This window comes from Leptonotus elevatus, chromosome 1, assembly GCF_054856555.1.
Source record: "Leptonotus elevatus isolate MCC_2025b chromosome 1, RoL_Lele_1.0, whole genome shotgun sequence".
NCBI lineage: Eukaryota > Metazoa > Chordata > Actinopteri > Syngnathiformes > Syngnathidae > Leptonotus > Leptonotus elevatus.
The window spans coordinates 42,368,470-42,390,944 of record NC_141239.1 but is presented as its reverse complement, the minus strand read 5'-3'; the positions used below and the strand labels follow the sequence as shown (position 1 = coordinate 42,390,944).

The 22,475-nt window shown below is 38.9% G+C and overlaps 1 protein-coding gene across 1 annotated transcript in view; it reads right to left on the bottom strand.

Annotated features, from left to right (window-relative positions):
• Positions 1-22,475, bottom strand: part of znf385c (zinc finger protein 385C) — a 122,781-nt gene that overhangs the window by 80,375 nt on the left and 19,931 nt on the right. The window contains exon 2 of the mRNA XM_086059786.1: positions 7,659-7,949. Within this exon, the coding sequence (XP_085915912.1) occupies positions 7,659-7,947 (289 nt within the window). The 5' untranslated portion in view covers positions 7,948-7,949. The remainder of the gene's footprint in view (positions 1-7,658; positions 7,950-22,475) is intronic.

Here is a 22,475-nt window from a genome sequence, read left to right as displayed (position 1 = left end):
GTCTGCCACCAGCGAATAAATTAATACATGAATAACAATGAAAATCATCCGTTCTAAATGCCGGTATATGGGTGTGTGCGTGTGTTGTTTCTTTCGGCTGTCGTCATGGGAGTTTATTTGCATAAGGAAGTGACATACCAACAGTGCATAAATATTTGTTTTATTTGTCATATCACAGAGGCTTTGACTACATATAGTACTACTTACTTAGTAGCTTATGGCACGGGGAGTTCTTTAAAGTGACACATTTGGGGAAAATAAGTTTTTCCCAAAAAACAAACAAATGAATGATGGCAATGCTGATGTATACTGTATTAGTGAACAAAGTCATCCATCGAACCCTCCGAACCGCTTATCCTACACATTCATAAAATCGAATGGCCCACAGCCACAAAAATGTCACAAAACTCCCCCTTTAGACGCCATGACACCATTGCTGCTATTTTCCATGTCAGTATATGACATTACATTTGATCTTGCAGAAAAGGGCCAATAATTTGGACAAGTGGGACAGTACTGGTCGGATATTTTTGCACCCTTTACAATGGAAACGCATCAAATAATGGGGCTGAGCGTATGGCTCCCTGAATCCCGTCACAGTAACGGTATATATTGTTATATAAACTTGTGAACAATTTATAATGGAAATATTTTTTAATGCTTTATATAATCCTTTAGTAAACCTAAACTGTAGGAATCTTTGAATGTCTCACGATTCTATTCTATTCCGATTTTGGGTGTGCGATTCGATTCAGAATCGATTTTCGGTCAAGACCGATTTTTGATTCAAAATGATTTGATTGACAATGATTTTGCTTCAATTTATAGATTTTCAAGGAAGCGTATTGATCTACTCCAGTCTGACTAATGCTAATTAGTGCTCTACTCGGAAAAGTGCGACTTCCGACCATCCTCAAATGCAGCATTATTCTGGTGTTTCAACTCACAAATACATTTCACAATAGCTTAGAGGTTAGCATAGCTTCTAATTTAAATTATTCCTTAAAAAAGGTTGACCCCACTTTGCAGACTCCGTCTGAGGTCCTCCATCATGCTTTTATTCCTTCCAACCACTCCATGTTGCGTCCCTGTGTCTAGATTGTAATAAGTCACTCCGGTGTAATTTTGCCCCACTGAAGTTGGGCAATCATCGTGCACATAGAACGACTGAGGCAAAGGCGAGATGGAGGTGAGGGGTGAGGGGTTGTGGAACAGGCACCGTGGGGGGTCTTATCATTTCATCTGCCTCCGATGAGAGAATTTTTCATGTGGCTTTTGAAGGCGACCACACTTGGATTGACAAGAAGGAGAAATTGTCAAGATGAGACTGAGTGAGGGGGTGTAAGGCTCAGCAGGCTGTTTTTCCTTTTCAGTTTCTATACTATATATATCTGCCATCAGTCGCTTTGGGAGGGAGGCGTCTATTTGAAGGAGGCATTTATTTTTCTTAAGTGGATAGCACACCCGGCGACTGGTCAGAGCTCAGGGTCTATTATTGAAGAAATTAGGTTCACAGTGGTGGTATCCCAAATAGTGAGTGAGAAGCGGAATGCTGGGCAGATGTTGTGGCGTTCTCTGCCGCCATCTAGTAGCAGTATCTTGAGATTGGTGCTGTGGTAGGTACTGCTGTTTTGGTTAGCAACAAAGTACAAAAGATATATCATTATACTATTGGGGACAAACCAGATATATCCTTTGTTTTGTTTTGTTTTTAATTCATTTGAGACTGTTTATGTGCTTCAAGAGTTGCAGGCGTTAGCAAGAGAGTTCCAATTAGCTCTGCAGTTCACGTTTTATGTCTGCGTATGGTCTGAGAACATTACAGTTACTACAGTATATTCATATGCACGACCACTCAAAGGTTTGGGCACACTTTCTAGTGTATCCAAACCTTTGACTGGTTTAAGTTTTAAATCAATTAATTCATCTGAGACTGTTGACATGCCTTGGTAGGTGCTGCTGTTTTGATTAGCAACTGAGTTTAGAGCTGGATGGCACAATGATGAATAAGCAGAGCATTGTTTGCTATTGTTGAGGAAATGTGGTATATTAATACAGATTTTAAAAGTGCCTGTTCACATGCCTGAGTGAGTGCTGCTGTTTTGGTTAGCAACTGAGATCAAACTAGATGGAACCCCCAGCGACAAAGTTCAAATGCACTCATAAATCAACTTTTTAAAATGTCCATGTGTGATAATTAATATTAATCCAATTCCTATATATATATTAGTTTTCCTGGTTGCAAAAAAATATGGCTGTTACTTGAGAGAGGTATGAGGTTTTGTTTGTTAGACGTTAACATTAAATAGCTGATATAGCCTATTAACCATTTGATAGAATAACATTTCACCAGTTATTGATATTTGTTGACATTTAGGAAACTACTACAAAGCATCCAATTCGTTAAGCACTTTCAAGAGCATTTCTGCAGACAAAAGCACACGACCCGGCAAAATGAAAATGCACAGCGATGAGCCCTTCCCCCACCGTGGCTCGCTCCCACCACATTTCTCGCATCGGTGGATCTCCTGTGCGCCGGCCTTGCGTGCCCGCCGACCTTTTCCCAGAGTTTGAACCTGCCGTCATGGAGAGGGCACCCCCCGGGGCAGAGCAGGGCCGAGTAGGGGAGAAGAAAAGCGAATGGGTCGGGTGCAAAGTGCAGGACTCGCTAGCCACGTTGCATTTGAAGAGATGTCAGCGGCTTCAACATGTTTTTTGTTTACGTGTAGTCCTACTGAGTTTTCAATAGGGGTGTAACGGTGTGTCAAAATCACAGTTTGGTTTTATAATAATAAAACGATGCAAAGGGCACTAAACGAGCTGAGACATGGCCATTAGTCACAATAAACAACATCAAATGATAGATCTTACGCATCCATCTGGAGTTCAAAGGCTTTTAGGGTTGTCAGGGTGAGGGACATGGGGGCAGGGGTGTACGAGAGAAGTCATTTCACATCGTCGAGGAGGGGGGAAAAAATGGGAAAATAGGCACAAGGCGACACAAAAATAAAACACAGATGCGCAAATGCATTCATGCAGAAAATCCCCGCCTTTAATCCAATCCGTCACGCTTTATTAAAGCGGCGGCGCGGCAGAGGAGATGGCATCAGACGGGCGGCCATGGTGACGAGTGCTCGCCTAACACGCACGGCAAATTTAAAAACCAAAAAAAAAAAAGTGCACACATCAGAGGAAAATGAGATATGGAGGACCGTGAAAAAAATGCAAATTCCTTCTCCTCCTCCCTCTCACTTTTGGTTTGGCGGATCCCAACGACGTTACACCCCCCCCCCCCCCCCCACACACACACACACACAAGTGTGTGTTCTATTTGCTAGGTCAAATCGGGTCTCTCTCCCATCATCATGTCATCATCTGCTCGCCGAGGCTTCCGTCCACACGGCATATGAACAAGTGTGCCAGGCCCAATTTATACGCCAATTGGGAGTCTTATTGCAACGTTCCTGACAGTATTAATCATAAATAAATAAAATGTCCTCTGTGTGTCCTGCTAAACGGCTTGACTCTGATTCATGTGCACACATTTACAATTACAACTAGGACGGTAAGAACAGCGCTGGAACTGAGGTTCCCATTCGGGCTCAACATGGGATCCCGCTTTTGACATGATCATTGAGTCATGACCTACTTCTGTCAGAGTCAAAGCAAGCAGATGGATTTGGTCAAAAACACACATCGTTATCAAACTTTAAAAAAAGAAAACTGTATTTACATGTGCAATGTTTACAAAGCGCAAAATGACATAAGCGGAAATTCAAACAAAAATAAAATAAAATGTGTTTTATTAAAATGGAATAAAAAAATAAATAATTTTAAGTAAAAAAAACAAATCACGAACTTGGCCACCTCTGACGGCCGATCACTCAATATGCAGTTCGGTTAACAGCCAGCAACTTTACACTCATTCGCTGACACCCACGTCATTCACCAGACGAGGCCCCTTCCTTTAAAGCCATACACTCGCAAAGTCACAGATACTACAGTAAACATGTACATAATAATGGTTTATCCAATTACTTGATTCATCCATGGGATCATCATTATAGTCAATTGTAAAAAAAAATATATACATTTGATAGCTGCAGCCCGCATTAGTTCATTTTTTATCAAATTCATTCTCATACTAAGGGATTTAACTGTTTGTATTCTGGTGACTGAAACTCGTGGAAAGTAATGATAAATTGCTGTGTCCCCACCTGTATCCACCAAATTGTAAAGGGTTTCGTTCTTGAAAAATGCACCAACACTCCACAAAGTTCAGAGTAAATTCGTTATGTACTGTATTTGTTTGTGTTATCCTACTAACTAACAAGGAAATAAGTAGGAAAACAAATGAACCAAAACCTCACCAAATGTTCTCGTTTATAAAATAAGTGACAGCAACGCATACGCAAACGTTACAATCAGCAACCGGCAGTGAGGAAACATATCAAAATACATCACATTATAAACGCAGCAGTTAAAAAGTGCTCGCAAGCAACCGAGCAAAATGAGACTCAAACTGAATTTATTTCTCACATTTATACACAGTAAGGTGAGCGATTTTATCTCATAAGAGATTGAGGGCATCAAGACAACTGCATGCCGCAGCACAGCGAAGACTGCGGAGCAGCGACAAGGCAAGCTAACATTAGCATGTGCTTCTTCTTGACATTTGAAACCTCAAATGAATCTTAAAATGCTTGTTCAATAAGCAACCAGCAGTGGTCTACTCCAACTGTATGACATCGTCTTGGTGTGATCGAGTACTAAAGTTCTGACGGTAACTTTCACCAATTTTTTTTATCTTTAATACTCGCTCTAATAATAATAACAACCAGGAGACTGCATATTCTCAGTTGAACAAATTTACTGGATGCCAGCAAGATCGAGTCACAGCTGTAGAGCCTTTTTTGCTGGATGCGGAAGAAGGTCTAATCTGTCCAAAATGGTTTCTACTCTGAAAGTGCCTTGGCCGCCCAACGGCTCACCCTAGTCCATGTGACAAGGTGTGACCTGATGGTCTTAACTGGTTTCAACTAGATAAGTGTGAAAGAGTGCAGATAGGAAGCCAGGACAGGTCACAGCGACACAATGGCCTAGCTCAAGTCACCCTATCTCAGTGGTGTCAAAGTCCGGTCCTCGAGGGCCGGAGTCCTGCATGTTTTAGAGGTTTACCATGTTCAACACAGCTGATTCATATTTAAGCTCATCAGCAAGCTCTACAGGAGCCTGATAATTATCCTGATCGTGGAATCAGGTGCGTTGGAGTAGAGAAACCTCCAAAACATGCAGGACTCAGGCCCTCGAGGACCGGATCTTGACACATGTGCCCTATCTAATCATTAAGAGGCCTAATCTAACAATAACTAGTACCTGATTTTAACCAATAAAGCAGTAGTGGTGAGTGGAGTCTTCCGGTTAGCTCAGTTGTGTAACTCCTAAAATGATGTGAGCAAATGCTAACAGAAATCTTCAAGGTTGTATCTAGTGGGAAAAAACGGTGTTCATATTGCCTGAGAGGGGAAACTCGGGAAAAAAATAAATAAATAAAACTTTAATAAATGACTCAGACAACGTGACATTTTGGTCAACTCTGACCTTCTGCCGCCCGCAATTTAATCACTTCGTTATTGCATAGCAAGACTTTTTCCTAATTCAATTCCCCTTTTAGGTAATTTCATTTATCTCTCTTTTTTTTTTTTCATATTGCAGCCCATGAAATGAGGTGGTGAAGCAATGGAGGCAACTACTTTTGGCAAATGCCAAAGGTCGTACTTACAGCACCAACTCCATGAGGCACCAATCAGAATCGGCCATTCTGGATGGCTGGGTAGCGATAAATTGCAAAGGATTTTAGCTCATAGCGTTGTACTTGTTTGATGATTAGCCACATAAAAGCGGGAAAAACAAAACTCTACTACAAAGGGTCACTGCTTATTTCACTGACTTTGTTCAATTACTACTGCATTTTACATGCTGGATGTGGAATGACAATGGACAGCTTTGTCGCGCACGTGTCTTCGTTGGTCTGGCTTATGCACATGTCCAGCATCTACGCCAGAAGGGTGGGGGGGTTTAAAAAAACAACAAGAGCCCAGACCTACTGTCAGCTCAGTGAGGCAGAGCGGGAAGCCAATACACGCCGACGTATTCAAAGAAACACACATTTTAAAGAAAAATCCTCTTTTCTGGGCTGGAATTTATGAATCTATAAACAAATCTGTGAGTATGTGGGCTGACACAAACACTTATTTACTGCCTTTTTCCACAGAGGACCTCTAAAAATATCCAAAGCAGACACACACACACACACACACACACACACACACACACACACACACACACACACACACACACACACACGTATATAAAAGCAGAGGGGCAGAGGAGCTGAGGACACAGCAGGACGGCGTGCAGCCTGGGGGAGTCAGCAGAAGGTGAGTGGAGATAAGGCTGCGCGATTGTGACTGCGTGTCAGAGAGAATCTGCACACGGCATCAGTTCAGCTACATGGCACCACATGCGCATTTACATCACCTGCAGCACCACTGCCCCCGACGGAGCGCTCGGATGAGACAAGCCCACGTCAATCCGCTCTTTTAATATTTAACAGCAGAAGACAAGAGAATGTGTGGTTTATGGCAAGCCGCCAACATAAAAGATGAATACTCATAAATGTCTGGCAATTGAGAGTCACCCATGTATCTTGGTATACGACGTGGTTCTAATTTGGTGGCCGTCGGATGGAATCTAGATCAAGTCCGTCTTTGAAAGTCCCCTGGACATGACCCTAAAATGGCCGCTTCAAACCAAAATGGCTGACTTCTCTCTGGCCTGGAATCATGAGAGTCTACTTATAGACACATCGAGCAAATTTCATGTGGCTTAGTGAAAATACCCTTATAGCCTGAAACTTCAAAACATTCTGGGGTGCACGACTGTCATTAAACTTTGTCAGCATGCTCCACCCACACGCATGCTAGGTTTCTTAATGTCTTCCTTCTGTCTGGTATATGTCGTTCCAATTGGTAACAATCGGATAAAATCTCGACAACAATCATTTCTTTGATGAAAAAAAATGGCCGCTTCAAATAAAAAGCGCGGATTTTCTGTGCCTTTTCGGGCATGCCATTTTAGTTGATCTACTCATAATAGCACAACATACCTAGCCAAGTTGTAGTTGCTAAGCAGAAGTTTCTCAGTACTGCAACTTCATGCTTCTTCGCAATGATGTCATCCATTTTTCTAGTAGCCTATAAGCAACTTCAGAATTACAAGGTTGGAAAGGCTAAAAATTTGCTGACTTTTTTGGTCTGACTTTTGGCTTTATGAGACGAAGAGCAAGTGTCTCGGATGAATTTTCAAAACATCTCTTGGAGCGTGTCTTCACATCCACTATTCCTACCAAATTTTCTCCCGGATTAAAAATGTTCACTCCGCAGGAACACAACCAGTGAAGATAGACTTCACGTGATTAGCTTCACACTCGCTCACTATAGAGTGCGTGCGCCTCAGGCAGACACAATCCAATTTATCTTCCATTGGACGAGCCATGCATGCTATTCGACATTCAGCTTTAAAAAGGATATTTTGCCACACAAAAAAAAACCCACACAAGCGCTGTTTGAAGCCCCGGCGCCCCCTGCACAGCCCACCTATTTTGTTTGCCACTTTGCCTCTCTGGCTGTTCTGCTTGAGCCTCCTCTGGTGCGACTTGCCGTTGTAGTGGATCTGCGCCTGCGCTGCCGAGTTGAGCTGGATGTTGCAAACGTCGCACATGGTGTAGCTGCGCTGCTTCCGTTCCCTCTTGGGCCTGTGAGTGCGCGAAGATGGCGGCGGCCTGTCCACGAGCTCCACCTGGCCGCAGCCCTCGCCGTCAATGGGCACATCGGATGGGTCCTGTTCGGAGCTCGGCAGGGCTGATTGGCTGAAGGGACGCTTCATAGCTAAGCGAAAGACAAAAACAAAAATAGCACTTAGAACACCAGATGGCGCTACTTGTTTTTCCATTCCAAACATGCAGCTTTATTTAATTTAAATTTAAGATAAAGCGGTATTTTTTCACCACGTCAACTTTAACAGTATTACTTTAATATTAATGAATCTAATATTTAAACAAAATCTAATTTTCCTCAAATAAGACTTCTTCACAAAATAAGTTATCGAAAAAAAAATTGTAATGTAATATGAATGCAAACTAATTCAAACTAATGCAATCCTGTATACATATGAAGATTACAAAGAGTGCTACTCTTCATCCACAAGATGGCACTACGTTTTCCCCATTCAAAGCATGCAGCACAATGTTGTACCAAAATGTGTATTTATGGAAAACGAGTCATAATGTTATAATATATGTATATAATATAAGTCAACAAAATATTGGCATCTTACAAGAATAAAGATATATTTGTTTTTTTTGTTAAATCTCAATTTTAATTAACATAATATTTATATCCTAGTTAGAATGAAATACAACTTTTGATTTGGAAAAAATATTGCTTTATTCTTGACAAATATTAATTTATAATCGTAATATTTTTCTTTTAATTTTTTTGACTATTCTTGGTAATTAAACCCTTTGTTACTTTTTATTTTTATATATATCTTTGTCCACCAGAGGACGCTATGCTATTCCATTTAAAGCATGCAACAAAATATTTTACCTTTTATTGTTTTCTGCAAGGATGCCATGCTACTGAAATGATAATTGTTGTGTTACTGAAGTGTATTTGTGGAAAAAGAGTCAGAATTTTATTATATATAATTAACAAAAATATTGGCATCTTACAAGAATAAAATTATATTTGTTTTCCTTGTTGAATCTCAACTGATAACATCATATTTAGATCTTAGTTAGAATTAAATACAACTTTTGATTTGGGAAAAAATATTGCTTTATTCTTGACAAATATAAATTTATCATCGTAATATTTTCTATAAAAAAAATGGGACTATTATCGGTGCACAGTTACAAATTTAATCCTTCTTGGCTTTTTATTCTCTATATATATCTTTGTCCACCAGAGGACGCTATGCTAATCCTTTCAAAGCATGCAGCAAAAAGCCACATCTTTTACTGTTTTTCTGTGAGATTGCCTTGCTACTGAAAAGAGTGTGTCGCTATATGAACCTTAAGAAAATCTCCCTTTTTTTTAAGGAGAAAAAAAGTCTGAATTTTATGAGAATAATTTTATTTTTCCATCCATTTTCTGTCGCTCTTATCCGCCATTTCATTGTAATATTACAACATTAGTTCTAAGGGGAAAAAACAAAGATGATGACTTTTTCTGGTAGTACACAAAAATAATCGTTTGTACTGTCTTTCAGCTTTGCAATTTTTTTAATTTTTTTAATTTTTTTTACCAGATAGCGCTACTTCACATGCAAACCATGAAGCAATAATTTTTTGTCAGTTTTTTTACTATTTTCTGTGGCATGCATTGCTACCTAGAGAATGTTTGTCTTTCATGTCCGTGTTCTTTTCCATGCAGTGCAGTTATAAACTTTATCTAATCCTAAAGGGCTAAAATTACCATTAAAATGTCATTAATATGGGATACATACTGTATATTTGAGGCTGCAGTTGACTGCCTCATTTAAAATGGAACCAGAAATGGCTGTATCCTATTTTGACGGTGATAGTAAATCTGCGTGTGAAAAGCTGATATAGGTCCAATTCCCCCAAGCTTGTGCATGCGCAACCTGACCCCCGTTCCTGACAAGGCAGCAGCAGCAAACATGCAACTAGCAAAACAAACATGATGGACAACATGGAGTGGCAGTGCACCTGGGACGCACCACAGGGGGGAGACAGAGAGTTTCAATGTGACTCAGTGAGGTCTAATGTGACCCCTCTTCATCCTTGAAAAATAGAGCACAGTGCACGAGTGTATTGGGACCCAGGGCCCAAGTTCAACCTCTGATTGACTAAAACACTGATTAGAGGAGCTAAATTCAGTTTCAATTGTGATTGGGGAGATTTTAGATGATGCTGTTCATTGTTTGCAAAGCAGTATTAGGAACATTATGGGGGGGAACCAAATACTACAATAAAGTCATCTTATGAGAGTAGTCATGTTTTCCAGGATAAATGGATCAAATCTTTTTTCCTTCTTTCTGACTTTCTAGATTTTTTCCTGGAGCAGCTTTCCAAATTTCGTTGTATACCTGTTGTACAATGACAATATAGCTATTCTATTGTATTGTATTTATTTCTTGACAAAAATAAAATTTTACTCTAAAAAAATGCTTTATTCTCATATTAAAACTTCTTATTCTCATATTAAAACTTCTTATTTAAAAAAGAAATGTCGACTTTTTAGCTTAAAAAAATACATCATACCCCAAAAAATGTGGACTTTATTGTACCATATAATAACATTATAACAATTATAATATTGAAGGAATATCTTTTTATCTAAAAAGATTTCAATTTTTATCTCTATTCACATCACAGCCTGACATTTTTTTTCTCTCAAAAAGTCCTACTTTTGATAATGAAAAACACCACGACCCTCACAATACAGTATTACATCTATTTCCTTAAAAGAAAAAAAAAAAGAAACATTGCTAAAAGTATTTGAGATACTGTGACTACTTTTTCTAAAATAAATAAATAAAAGCTCATTCTGGTGGATCATCACTTGAGAATTGTTTTAATTTTATTTATGTAATAGCATGACAACGTATGTATGTATGTATCCCAAAAACTAGTGAATGGTCTCGGTCCTGAATACATGAAAGACATGCTCATGGTATTTAAACCCTGTAGGGCTCTGAGGTCTACAGACTCGGGACAATTAGTGGAGTCTAAAGTTCAAAACAAACCATTTAGATGTTATGCTGTACATAAATAGAATAAACTGGCAACCGAAGCGAAATCAGCTCCATGTGGAGCTTTAAAAAAAGGAAAAAAACATATTTTTTATGTTGAAATAATTGAACTTTTTTTTGCCTCAATAAAAAAAAATCATTATTTTTACTAGTATTCTGAATACTGTGACTTGTTCTGGTAAATTGCGACTTGGCCGACTTGACATTTTGTGACTTTTTCTCTTAAAATAGCTGACCTTAGTCACTTAATAGCATGACATGTTTTTCTCCAAAAAAAAAGACTACTTTTCATAATGGAAAAATACAACTTAACCTTGTAATAATGGGACTTTTTGACCGTGAAAAAAAATCTACTTTTCTACTATTTGCTATCTGCAACAAAAATCTACAGTCCTGGAAAAAAAATACTTTTTATCTTGAAAAAATATGACTATTCTGCATCTTTGTCCCCAAATTATATGAATAATGACATTTTTCTCAATCTGCTATTCAAGTAAATTTCCACTTTTTCTTGATTTTTTTTGGAACTTGTCACAAAAAAAATTCACAAAAAAATTCACAAAAAAAATTTACAAAAAAATTCACAAAAAAAAACAAAAAGACAACTCGCAAGGTAAAAGAAATAGTTTGTTCCACATAGTGCTGCTGTCGCTACAAATAAATAAATGAGAAAGTTTGTCTCAGCAAAAGGGGGTAAAAAAAGATCCCTGAAATACACCCGCTTGTGCATTTCTGAGTTATTTACGTAAATACCACAACCACACGCACGCACGCACGCGCTGCAAAAGACATTAGGGCAGGCAGCGTCCATGAAGAATTCCCGTTGCCAATGTGGGAGCAGGCAAGATATTTTTTTGCAAAGCTGCGCCCTGGTAGCGAATGAGGAACATCTCTGCGGTCTCCAACCACGCAAACCTACGCACACGCCCGACGGGCAACTCGGCCAGATGCCCCAGAATTGCAGCGGTTATGGGGGAGCCTCAAATGACGTAAAGAACGAAATATATGGAGGAAATGTAGCGCTTATCGAAACATTCTTTTCACATGTAATAATCTGTATTTTATGTCTACTTTAGGGCTAACATTTGATTTGATAGACACTCAATGTAATGCAAGGTTAACTGTGTGCATGTGAAAATAACATTGAGAGGTGGCGGTGTCCAAAGTTGTCTTAATTTAAACTTTAATGGTGATGATTTGAAACCATTTTTCCAATGTGCCACTATGAAACTTTTAATAATTCTCGCTAACGTTATAAAAGTGCTTCTTTTTTTTAGGACTTCATTTTTGTAATAGTTTTTTTTTTTTTGCTAAAAAATAGGACCTTTTATCACAGAAATTTTTGTAAACACAACTTTTTATCTAATAAAATATGACTTAATTTTCAGGATATTCAATCTTATGAAATACAACATTCTTCTTTTATCGTGCCAATTGTTTATCTAAGAAAACATGACATTATTCTATTTTTTCTTGAAAAACGATAAGACAAACAAGACTTCTTAATCCTAAAACATAATTTAAAAAAAGCATCCGGTAATTAAAACATAATTGTATCAAAAACAAAATATTACTTTACTCTCATAATGTTCGGACTTTTTTTCAGGGGGGTTGGGGGGTATAGAGAAGGGTTTTTTTTTTCATCTAAAAAAAGTACTTAACCTTGTATTATTACAACTTTTTTTTAAATCTGACTCTTGTAATATTACGTTTTATATCATAAAAATATGACTTTATTCTCATAATATGACAATTCTTTAAGAAAATCAAAATGCCATTTCTCTTATTTATAACTATTCAAATACTAATACATGACTTTATTCTCATATTTGAACTTATTATCTACAAAAAATAGGACTTTATACTCATAATATAATAACTTTATCTTAAAATTTACCACTTTATTCTTAGAATACTCATATAAAAACGTAATTTTGTTCTTGTACAATTTAAACTTTTAATCTAAAACAAAATGTGACTTTATTTTCCACATATATTTTTTTTAATGTTTAAAAATGCAAATGATTATTTTAAAAATTATCTTGATTTTTTTATGTATTTTTTGTCACTTTATTCTTATACTCATACTCATAACTTAATTATTGGGATGAAAATTTTATTCATAATAAGACTTCTCTTTCTTCTCGAATATGACTACTTTTTATTTTTTTAATTAGTTTTTTTATGTATTTATTTTGCAAAAATGTATTGTACTATTAAGGCTTTATCCTGAAAAAAAAATCTGTCGTGAAAAATGCATGTATTTTATATTTAAGGTGCATTGTGGAATTTAAATGTTAATGTTAAAGAATTTTCTACATCGTGCATGCGCCACCAATATCCAGATGAGTACAAAGAGCCCTGACTTTTAAACTGTGACTGCGCCTGTATCTTCCCTTCAGTGTTGAGTGTCCGTGGGTGGGGAGGGGTGGAGTGGAGTGGTGGCGGGTCATCATGCTCGTCTTTGCGGACATGTAGCGTTGTGTTAGCGAGCGTAACGACACAAATGGGGTGGAAATAAAAATTAAAAAAAACAGGAAGAGGCTGGCTCCGAGCACAGACCAAACTCCAGCTAAGACGCTAAGAAAACTGAAAAAAAAAAAAAAAGTTTATTTGAGCACAATAACTCACACGCCACCGTGCACAAGCTTGACACATAGGCTGCAGTTACACTTTAGGCCAGAGGTGGCAGTTGCGAGTAAGTTTTAGGTGTGACCCTTTTTCCCTTTCGAGAAAATCAGTTTACGTATATGTCAATTCAGTAGTAGTCTTGAAACACTTTCTCTAAACCCTTTGACTCGCCTGCATCTGACACCCCTAGCGGGATGGCTGACACGGCACTTGTTAATGATTCTGCAAAGCTGCGCAATAAAAAAAAAGCAAACATTTACGATACGGCATCTGCGGCGACCACATCCGAAAATACACAAGAAATTCTACTCGACTCCAAGCAGCTGTAACCACGAGCCCACCTTGAAAAGTACCCCCGCCCATCTACTGCACCCACATTTGGCAGAGTTGGCCAGGGGCCCCTGGGATCAACTTCAATCTGAACGGGTTTAAAAATAAATCACAAAGTGTTAATAGTAAAGCATCAAATCAAAAGACACCGTTTCATGAATCTCTTTCAGGTCACAATATAACATTATTCCATCGGTTAATTGAATAATCAGATATATATTTATTCTGCATTATGACATAACCGTATTCCCCATTACTGTTTATTAACTAATTATTGTTTTTTATTTCCCATTGATTAGTTATAGAAAAACAACAACTAAGCGACAGTAAGTAATATCACACAAAAGGGACTAATGCTGGACTCATCTACCTTTTCGAAACGGATTTAGTTACTGGTTCGGTCATTGTTTTCCAGAGTAAATGCAAATGTTTGCAAATGTCTGATTTTGATTATACACAAAAATAATCAGTCCACACTCATAAAGGAATCGGAGAATATTTACTGTTGAGAGGCTGAAATCAAAGCATTAAGTTAGTTAAACAATGGGTAAACGGTTACTCGATTATTAAATGAGTTGTTGAATATTTGATAATCAATTAGCTGACAATAAATTATTGCTGTCACTATTGAATACATTCAGAATTGATTAATCGATTATTCAACCGATTAATCGACCAATCAGATTTATTTTAATTTTGCATTAAAGTGGATTAAAAAAAAATAATTTCCCTAATAACTGTTTATTAACCAGTCATTGGTGGTTATTTTGTACGTTGTTTATGGTTTTATTGAACATATAAACACAAAGAAAACACATTACAAGTCTAAAATATAAATTGAAGTAAAAAAGAAAACAAGAATAGGAAGAACGAAAAGTAAAAACAGATGTTTGCAAATGTCATGTTTTGATTAAACACATTTAATTAAACATTTCACGAAGGACTACAGAAATCAGCTAACAATTACTGATGATATGCTGAAATCAGAGGATTTGGACCATTTAAAATAAAATAAAAATAGCTCCAAACGATAACTCAATTATCAAGATTGATTGATTACTTGTCGATTAATCGATGAATTTTGACAGCTCTACAATAAAATGATCAGTTTTGCCACATCCAGTGTCACCATCGTCATGTTCGACAATGCATTATCTGTGACTTTCAGTGTGTATGGCTTTAAAAGGTGGCCAAATGAGCTGTAGAATTTTTGTGAACATACAAAAACCATGCGTCTTTGTAACAATCAAAGATGATTTCGAGTGTAAGCAAAACAATTTAGAATTGTCAACAAAGCTGACTTATTTTTATAAAGACCAAAGACAATTTAGTTTCCAAAAGATTTAGGTAAGACAAATTACAACGTCATTAATGAACCTAATCTGTGTTTTTGTAATTATCTGACAATGTAGTCATGATGTACGCCTCTTGGAAAAGCTCACACAGTCTTTTGTAAAAAGTCAAGACTAATAGAAGCTTTTTTTTTTCTCCTGTAAAATGAGTTCATTTCCTTATAAGTGAATCTTGTATGTCTTGTAAACAATAAAGCCAATTTACAGTCTTCGCTAATAAGATAATTTGGTCATTAATGAACCTAGTGTACTTTCAGTTTATGTTGATTATGGCGGCGCCATATGGACAAAAGCGGTATTGTTATGTCTGAAGGAAGACCACATTTCCCATGAGGACAAGCGCATTGCGTCATTTTTTTAGCTCAAGCCAGCGAGCGAAAGCCGGAACAATGTTGATCCTCGACTGTCCTTTTCAATTTTTCTTTTTTGCCTCCTCAGAAAAAAAGTCAGTTGTTTTGCAGCTTCTGCTAGGAAAGCAGTAATTGTGTGTCGACATTCCAATTGACTTCCATCTTTGTAACGAATGGGGAAAAGTGGGAGTGACGCATGCCATAAAGCAGTCAGCACATTTGTAGTTTGAGAGTTATGAAAATATTTTAATTAAGGTTGAAAAGTTCCTTCGTGCTACTTGATCCTATGATCCTAGCAAATGGTTTTGTGACCACAATTTAGACCCACCGAAGCAACTGGTCTCTTGTTCGTCTCGCACGTCTACAATTGGACTGAGTGTGAGTTATCAAGCGTCTGTTGAAATGTTTTCAGCGGACGTCAATGTAGAACTATACATTTGACAAATAGTTGGAAACTACTGAATTAAGAGTGTATATTATTATCCCGCCCTCAACCGTGCCTCGTAAAACGACCTCGCTTTCATAATTGGCTTACCACCACCACACCCCTTCTACAAGTATGCCCCTTATTCATTTTTCAACCCCCCCACACACAATTCCAGTTCTCTCTCTCATCAAACATTCTTGTGCCTTTCGCTAAAGTTAGCAGGAAAACAGAGCATGTTCACATGGAACCACAAACTCTTAGTGGGGAACTGCCCATGAGGAGTAACCACAGATATACAGGGAGGGGTTCCGTCCAACACTGGATATACTTAGACGGGGGCAAACCCCCGAGTATGGCCACGCACAGAAGTTTCGTTTTTATTCTTTGGACCATTCTCAGGCTGATTAGGCTAAAAGATGCTAAAGTTAAACCAATTATTATTCATCCCTGGCGAGGCTGGCCGAAATGCCGGCGGCGTTCAAAGTCACGCCAGTGGTTTTTTTTTTGCCGTACGCTTGAAGTATTCCCTTCCAGACGCGGCATGAAGGACGTCTGCCACCGGTGGCGTCAACACGGAGAAGCCTGAGGTGCAGTCGCAGTAATGCGGACTGACAAGCGCAGGCCTACCATTAACTTTTATTTTACAGCCTGTTTCTCTAAACATACCGACGACATTTAGCCTTTCCGCAGCGAAGCGACAACACGACGTTCTGAGATGATTGCAGGTCAATAAATCCAACGTGCCGCAACGAATCAGACATCAGACGGGATTCTCGCACGTCGGGAAGTCAGAGGACACTTCATCTTCATGAGCCCGTTTCAGACCAGACGTACAGATGTTTTGCTCCTGAGAGACACGATGCGGATACTTGAACTTGAATTGATGTTTGCGGAAATGTGTTCAGTAGTTTTGTTGAAGACTCCATATTGTCAGATGTTTACTCAAATACTTCGGCCTGCTGCTCGATTAATTAATTCCAGGCTTTATTTTTCCCATACCGAAAATGCTTACGTTAGGTTTGCTGAAGAATAAATTGCCTTTGAAGCTTACGAAAATGCAAACGTTGAAGGCGCTAAATGATCTTCAAATCATGTGAACAAATTGTTTTTGATGTCTTTGACGTTTGCGAAAACATATACAGTTACATTAGGTCCGTTGAAGATCAAATTGTCTTTCACAAGGATAGGTTCGTTCTTTCATGCATGCAAAAAAACACATACATTTGGTTCATTGACGGCTCTAAATTGTCTTCACATATTTTAGGTTTGTTAAGGACTAGGGGTGTGCCAAAAAATCGATTCAGTACGATTCAGAATCGATTTTAAATGTCCCAAAATCGATTTTATTGAAATTATTTTCTACTGTCTTGCCTTTGTCAGTGTGGGCCTTTATTTAGAGCGCTGTTCATGTTGTACCCGCTTTGGCCACTGAGGGGCAGTGTGTTTCCACGCGGTCTAATACACTGTTAAGTTGTAGCCACATTAGAGAGTAGGTGTTATGTCAATAAAAGTTGTTTTTAGAGTGAAGAAAAAATATTTGTCAATCAAATCATTTTGAATCAAAAATCGTCCTTAATCGAAAATCTATTCTGAATCGAATCGAATCGTGAGACATTCAAAGATTCCCACACTTATTAAGGACAAAAAAAATGTTTGCACGTTCATTGACCACTTAACTGTCATTGATCTTTACGAATAACATGCATGTATCTTATGTTCACTGACAACTCTAAATGGTTTTCCCATCTGTAAAACGACACGTTAGGTTCACTGAAGGCTCTAAATCAGGGGTGGGCCAACTCGGTCCGCGAGGGCTGGAGTCCTGCAGGTTTTGGAGGTTTCCCTCTTCCAACACAAGTTGATTCCAATCAACAGGATCATTATCAGGCTTATGCAGGCTTTTCCCCTCCAACTGTGCGCATGACGTCACATCCGCAGACAGAGGGCGGGAAATGGTCAAATAAAATGTCTATTGTAAAGATATTTTGGGGAAAATTGTTACAAAGAGCAGCTTTAATTCTTACAAAATTACATGTTTGGGTCATTTAAGGCTCTTGTTAATGTTTCCCAAAGTGTTTACTATGTTGTGTAAATAATGTGTCAATGTATGTACTACTAAATGTTACTACTGACATTTATCGTTGTTGATGCATTCACTGAAGACTTTGATGTTTACAAAAAAACGCATATCTCATATTTATTGACAACTGTTCTGTCTGATGTTTACAAATGATGACAAACTTGTCTTTTATGTTTTATAAACACATTATACTTACTATATGAACTGTGGTAGACTTTATAGACTGAGCTATCACTAAGCTGAGCCGAATAAACATTAGCAACACAATGGATGGGCAGATGTCCAATACCCAGGGAACTTGTTTGTGAAGCCAGGTGCCTTGCTCAAGTCTTAAAAATCTAACTTGGGACCCTCCGGTTGCCGGCCGCACGCTCACCCACTCGACCGCGGCGGCTCTGGGCTTGCTGACACTGTAAAACTCCATTTTATTGGCAGCTAGTGGTCTCAATGGCACAACTGTGCCAGTAAAACGAGATATAGAGGGATGCCTAAACGCTGCTTCAGCATTCAGTACAGGTGTAATTCTGCTCTGCGTGTGTGTGTGTGCGTGTGCGTGCGTGCGTGTGTTTGCGTGTGTGTGTGTGTGGGTGTGTGTGTGTATGCGTGTACATACGATATTGTGAGGACCAAAATACATTATTGTGAAGTGAGGACATTTTGGCCAGTCCTTACAAACTCAAGACCTCTTTTTGAGGGTCAAGACTTGTTTTTAGAGTTTAGGTTTGAATTGGGTTATGGTTGAGGTTGGGGTAAGGAATGGGGATAGCCAATAATTTTTGATGGTTGGGGTTAGGGGGAGGGGCTAGGAAATGCATTATGTCAATGAGATGGCCCCACAATTATATAAGTACAAGTGTGTGTGTGTGTGTGTGTGTGTGTGTGTGTGTGTGTGTGTACTTGTACATACTACATTGTGAGGACCAAAATACAAATTTAACCAACAGATTGAGGACATTTTTGTGAAGTGAGGACATTTTGGTCGGTCCTCACAACTCAAGACCTCTTTTTGAGGGTCAAGACTTGTTTTTAGAGGTTAGGTTTTAATTGGGTTATGGTTGAGGTTAGGGTAAGGAATGGGGGCAGGCAATCAATTTTGATGGGTGGGGTTAGGGGGAGGGGCTAGGAAATGCATTATGTCTATAGATGTCCTCACAATTATATAAGTACAAGTGTGTGTGTGTGGGGGGGGGGGGGGGGTGCGTGTGTGCATGTGTGTGTGTTGTGTGTGGGGGGGGGGGAGTGAAAGTATTATTATCCTGCCGGGATTAGCGATAGTGTCCATGTTGGCATGCGATCTGCCCTTTGCTATAATCTGTGCGCGCATCCGTCATTCCCAGCGCCAACACTTGTTTTTCATGTTGCCAAGCTACTCCACAAACAAGTACCATAAAATAATTAGCGAGGTGGGGGTGGGGGGCACAACTGAAGATTTTCAATCGCCCTCGATGTTCACATAAATTTGTCCAGACTACCTACCTAAAACCGTGCGTGTTATTTTCATTAAAGACTCCAAATTGTTGTTTGTCGCCAACTCAATAGTGTTTGAAATAAGGTTCAATGTAGAATTTTATGTGATGTTTACGAAAATACGTTTGGTTTCTTACAGACAACAATAAGCTAAAATGGTATAATGGGTCCGGCCCTAAACCAGATGATACATTTCATTCATTTGTGCGCATCAATGACTGTGAGTAACAACATGCAATTAAATCAATTTGTCTTCATTGAATCTAACATGAGAATTTAGCGTTTTCAACAATCCTGACCTGCGATTATGTACGGTTCTCGTAGCCATCATTAACAATTTAGTCTTCAAGGAACCGAACGTAAGCATTTTTGTAAACATCAACATTTGAGTCTTTATTGAACATTAGACAGTTTATTCTTAGTAAACGTTAAAGACACTTTTGGGTTTTTAATGAATCATTCGTTACATTCGTCAAAGAGCATAAATATTCTATTCTATTCTTACTCTGTTGATATCATCTTTCTTTTTACAAAATGGTGTGCGTTCGTTTCATTGCAGCATCTTTGATCGAAGCATGTTTGGCTGAGACTCAAAGGTTTGGTTAAGGATGAACGGAATGTTATGTTAGCACAAGGACACAGACGTGGAGTGAGGAACAAAAAAGCTTGAAACGAAAATTGCAATACGGCTGATCTTTTTCACACATTTCCAGCGGAAAACTATTCAAATCAACGAGGCTTGTGCGTGAGCCTCCCTCCATGCCTTCCACTTTGCAATCAGAGCAGACCTGCACTGCGCTGAGCCTGGAGGTGGAGGCGGAGGATGAAAATGAAGAAGTCCAAAAAGAAATTGCAAAAAAAAAATGTTTTATGTTAAAATGTGATGAATAGTCATAAATCACACATGCATAATGTCATAACTCGCGCTATCTGGGTCAGAAGCTGCATCTCACGAGTCACCGTGGCTCGCTCAGTGATGGATGGACTGCAGTTACACACACACACACACACACACTCCCACACACACCTGAGCGCTCACACACTCTCTTCAAAACGTGTTAGGATAACATTACAAGACACGCTTACTTTCATGTGCACTGCATTTTCATAGATGTGTGTGTGTGTCACAAACGCTAGCCCAGCTTCTCATTTTCTGTCATCACCTCAAAGAGCTGGAGAATAAACCTATTAGCGGCGTTAAACTAGGCTAATTAGGTGGCACACTATTAACACACACAAGGGTGTGAGAGCATGCCGTGTGTGTGTTTTTTTCCTGAATGTGTTTTGCTCCCATTACAACAACCATAACAAAGTTGTAAATGGATTCTCTTGTTTGAGATTCTATTCATAGACAGCTAAGCCACCGGTTCTTAATGGGGTTGAGGTCTGGGGACTGAGATGGCTATGGGAAGGAGCTTCACTCTGTGTCTGGCGAACCACGTCTACAAGTTTCAGTATCAAAGTATGCTTCGGCAATACAAACGTAAGGATTTTAACACATCTTAACCGCGGGTTCCAATTATTATGGACGGCGCTGTTTGTGGAACCTCAAAACGTTTCACGTTCAGCCATGTTGCTCGGTGTGCATGGGGCTTTGGATTCATAAATGACTCAATTGTTTTTGATATTTACGAAAACACGTACTTTAGGGTCATTCAAGAGTAATTGTCTTCGTTTAAGAGGAAATTGTCTGCATTTGTTATGAAAACATGTTCACAATTTTTTTTTTTTGGTGCCTTTCTTGCAAAGGCGCACAATCTATTCATTAGTGGTGCAAAAATAAAAGCGATATTGTACTTTTTGGATAAAGAACAATTTCGACTTGCCGGTGTTTCCGTTGAAGAGCGTTTCGCTTCTGAGGCGCAACTCTCGTAATGTCCCGTCTCACGGGATCTCGCAGTTCCGTAGGAGGTGCTTATGATGTTTACGGAAGACAGACACCCAAAGTTCTTAATATTACTTTAAAACCATCTCCCTCCTCTCATCATGCGGGGTTGAGCATTTGATGTTGGTGTTGTTTGTGTGTGCACGCTTATAACTCGTGTTATGGTTATAACGCTCGTTTGATCGTTGCCCGGGGCAACGGCCATTTCTCATGCAACGATATAGTACGTGCGTTGAACGGCGGCATATCGGCTCCATAGCTGAATCGCTTTGTGCTTAAAAAGACTTGTTATCCCCTCCGGAGGCAGCTCCGACACGAAAGCGAGTGGCCCCGTACTTCCTAGTGTTTCCATGACACTTTTGCGAAATATTTCTATTTCGACACGTCTCAAAAAGCACCTCATGAAAGCGACAAAAACTTTTTTGCTATATTTGAGAATTTTTTTCAAAAATCACCTGTTTCCATTACCAGCTTGCTTTTGCGCAAAACTGAGGGTAATGGAAACGCACCTATTGATCCGTGGTCGGTTCGGATCAGACCCCACACTTAGAGATCACGCACGATCCGCGGATTGGTTGGTGGGGGGAAAAAAACAAAGTGCGCATTCACCGTCAATACCATTCTGACATGTCAAGGAAGCTGAAACATACTCAACGTAACACGCTAAGCCTAACTTCAAAATAAAATCTACCAAATACAGTAATAATAATTGACAGCAATGCAAATAGCCCTAGTATACTTTTACTTTGAAGTTGGCCCACGTTGTGGCATGATGGCTAGCTTGACTTCCCTTTTAGACGTTTCTTTATCGTAGTTGATTGACATTGTAGTTGCGACCAACATCAACACAAGACTATCCCGAACTCATATTCAATCGCTAATTTAGGACGCTAAGAAACCACTAAGTAATTACGCTGTCATTGTAGGATATGGCAGAAGTCTCCAACGTAAGTGGCTAGCGGTTAGCTGTTAGCATTACCAGCGGGTGTCTGGCTGGTAGCTGTAACTGAGTTTGACAACTGTTACCTGACTTACTTTCATTCTTTTTCAATACTCTGGACCAAGGCTACTTTGTAATTCACTCTCCATGTTTAAAGGAAGGGAATGTGCCTTA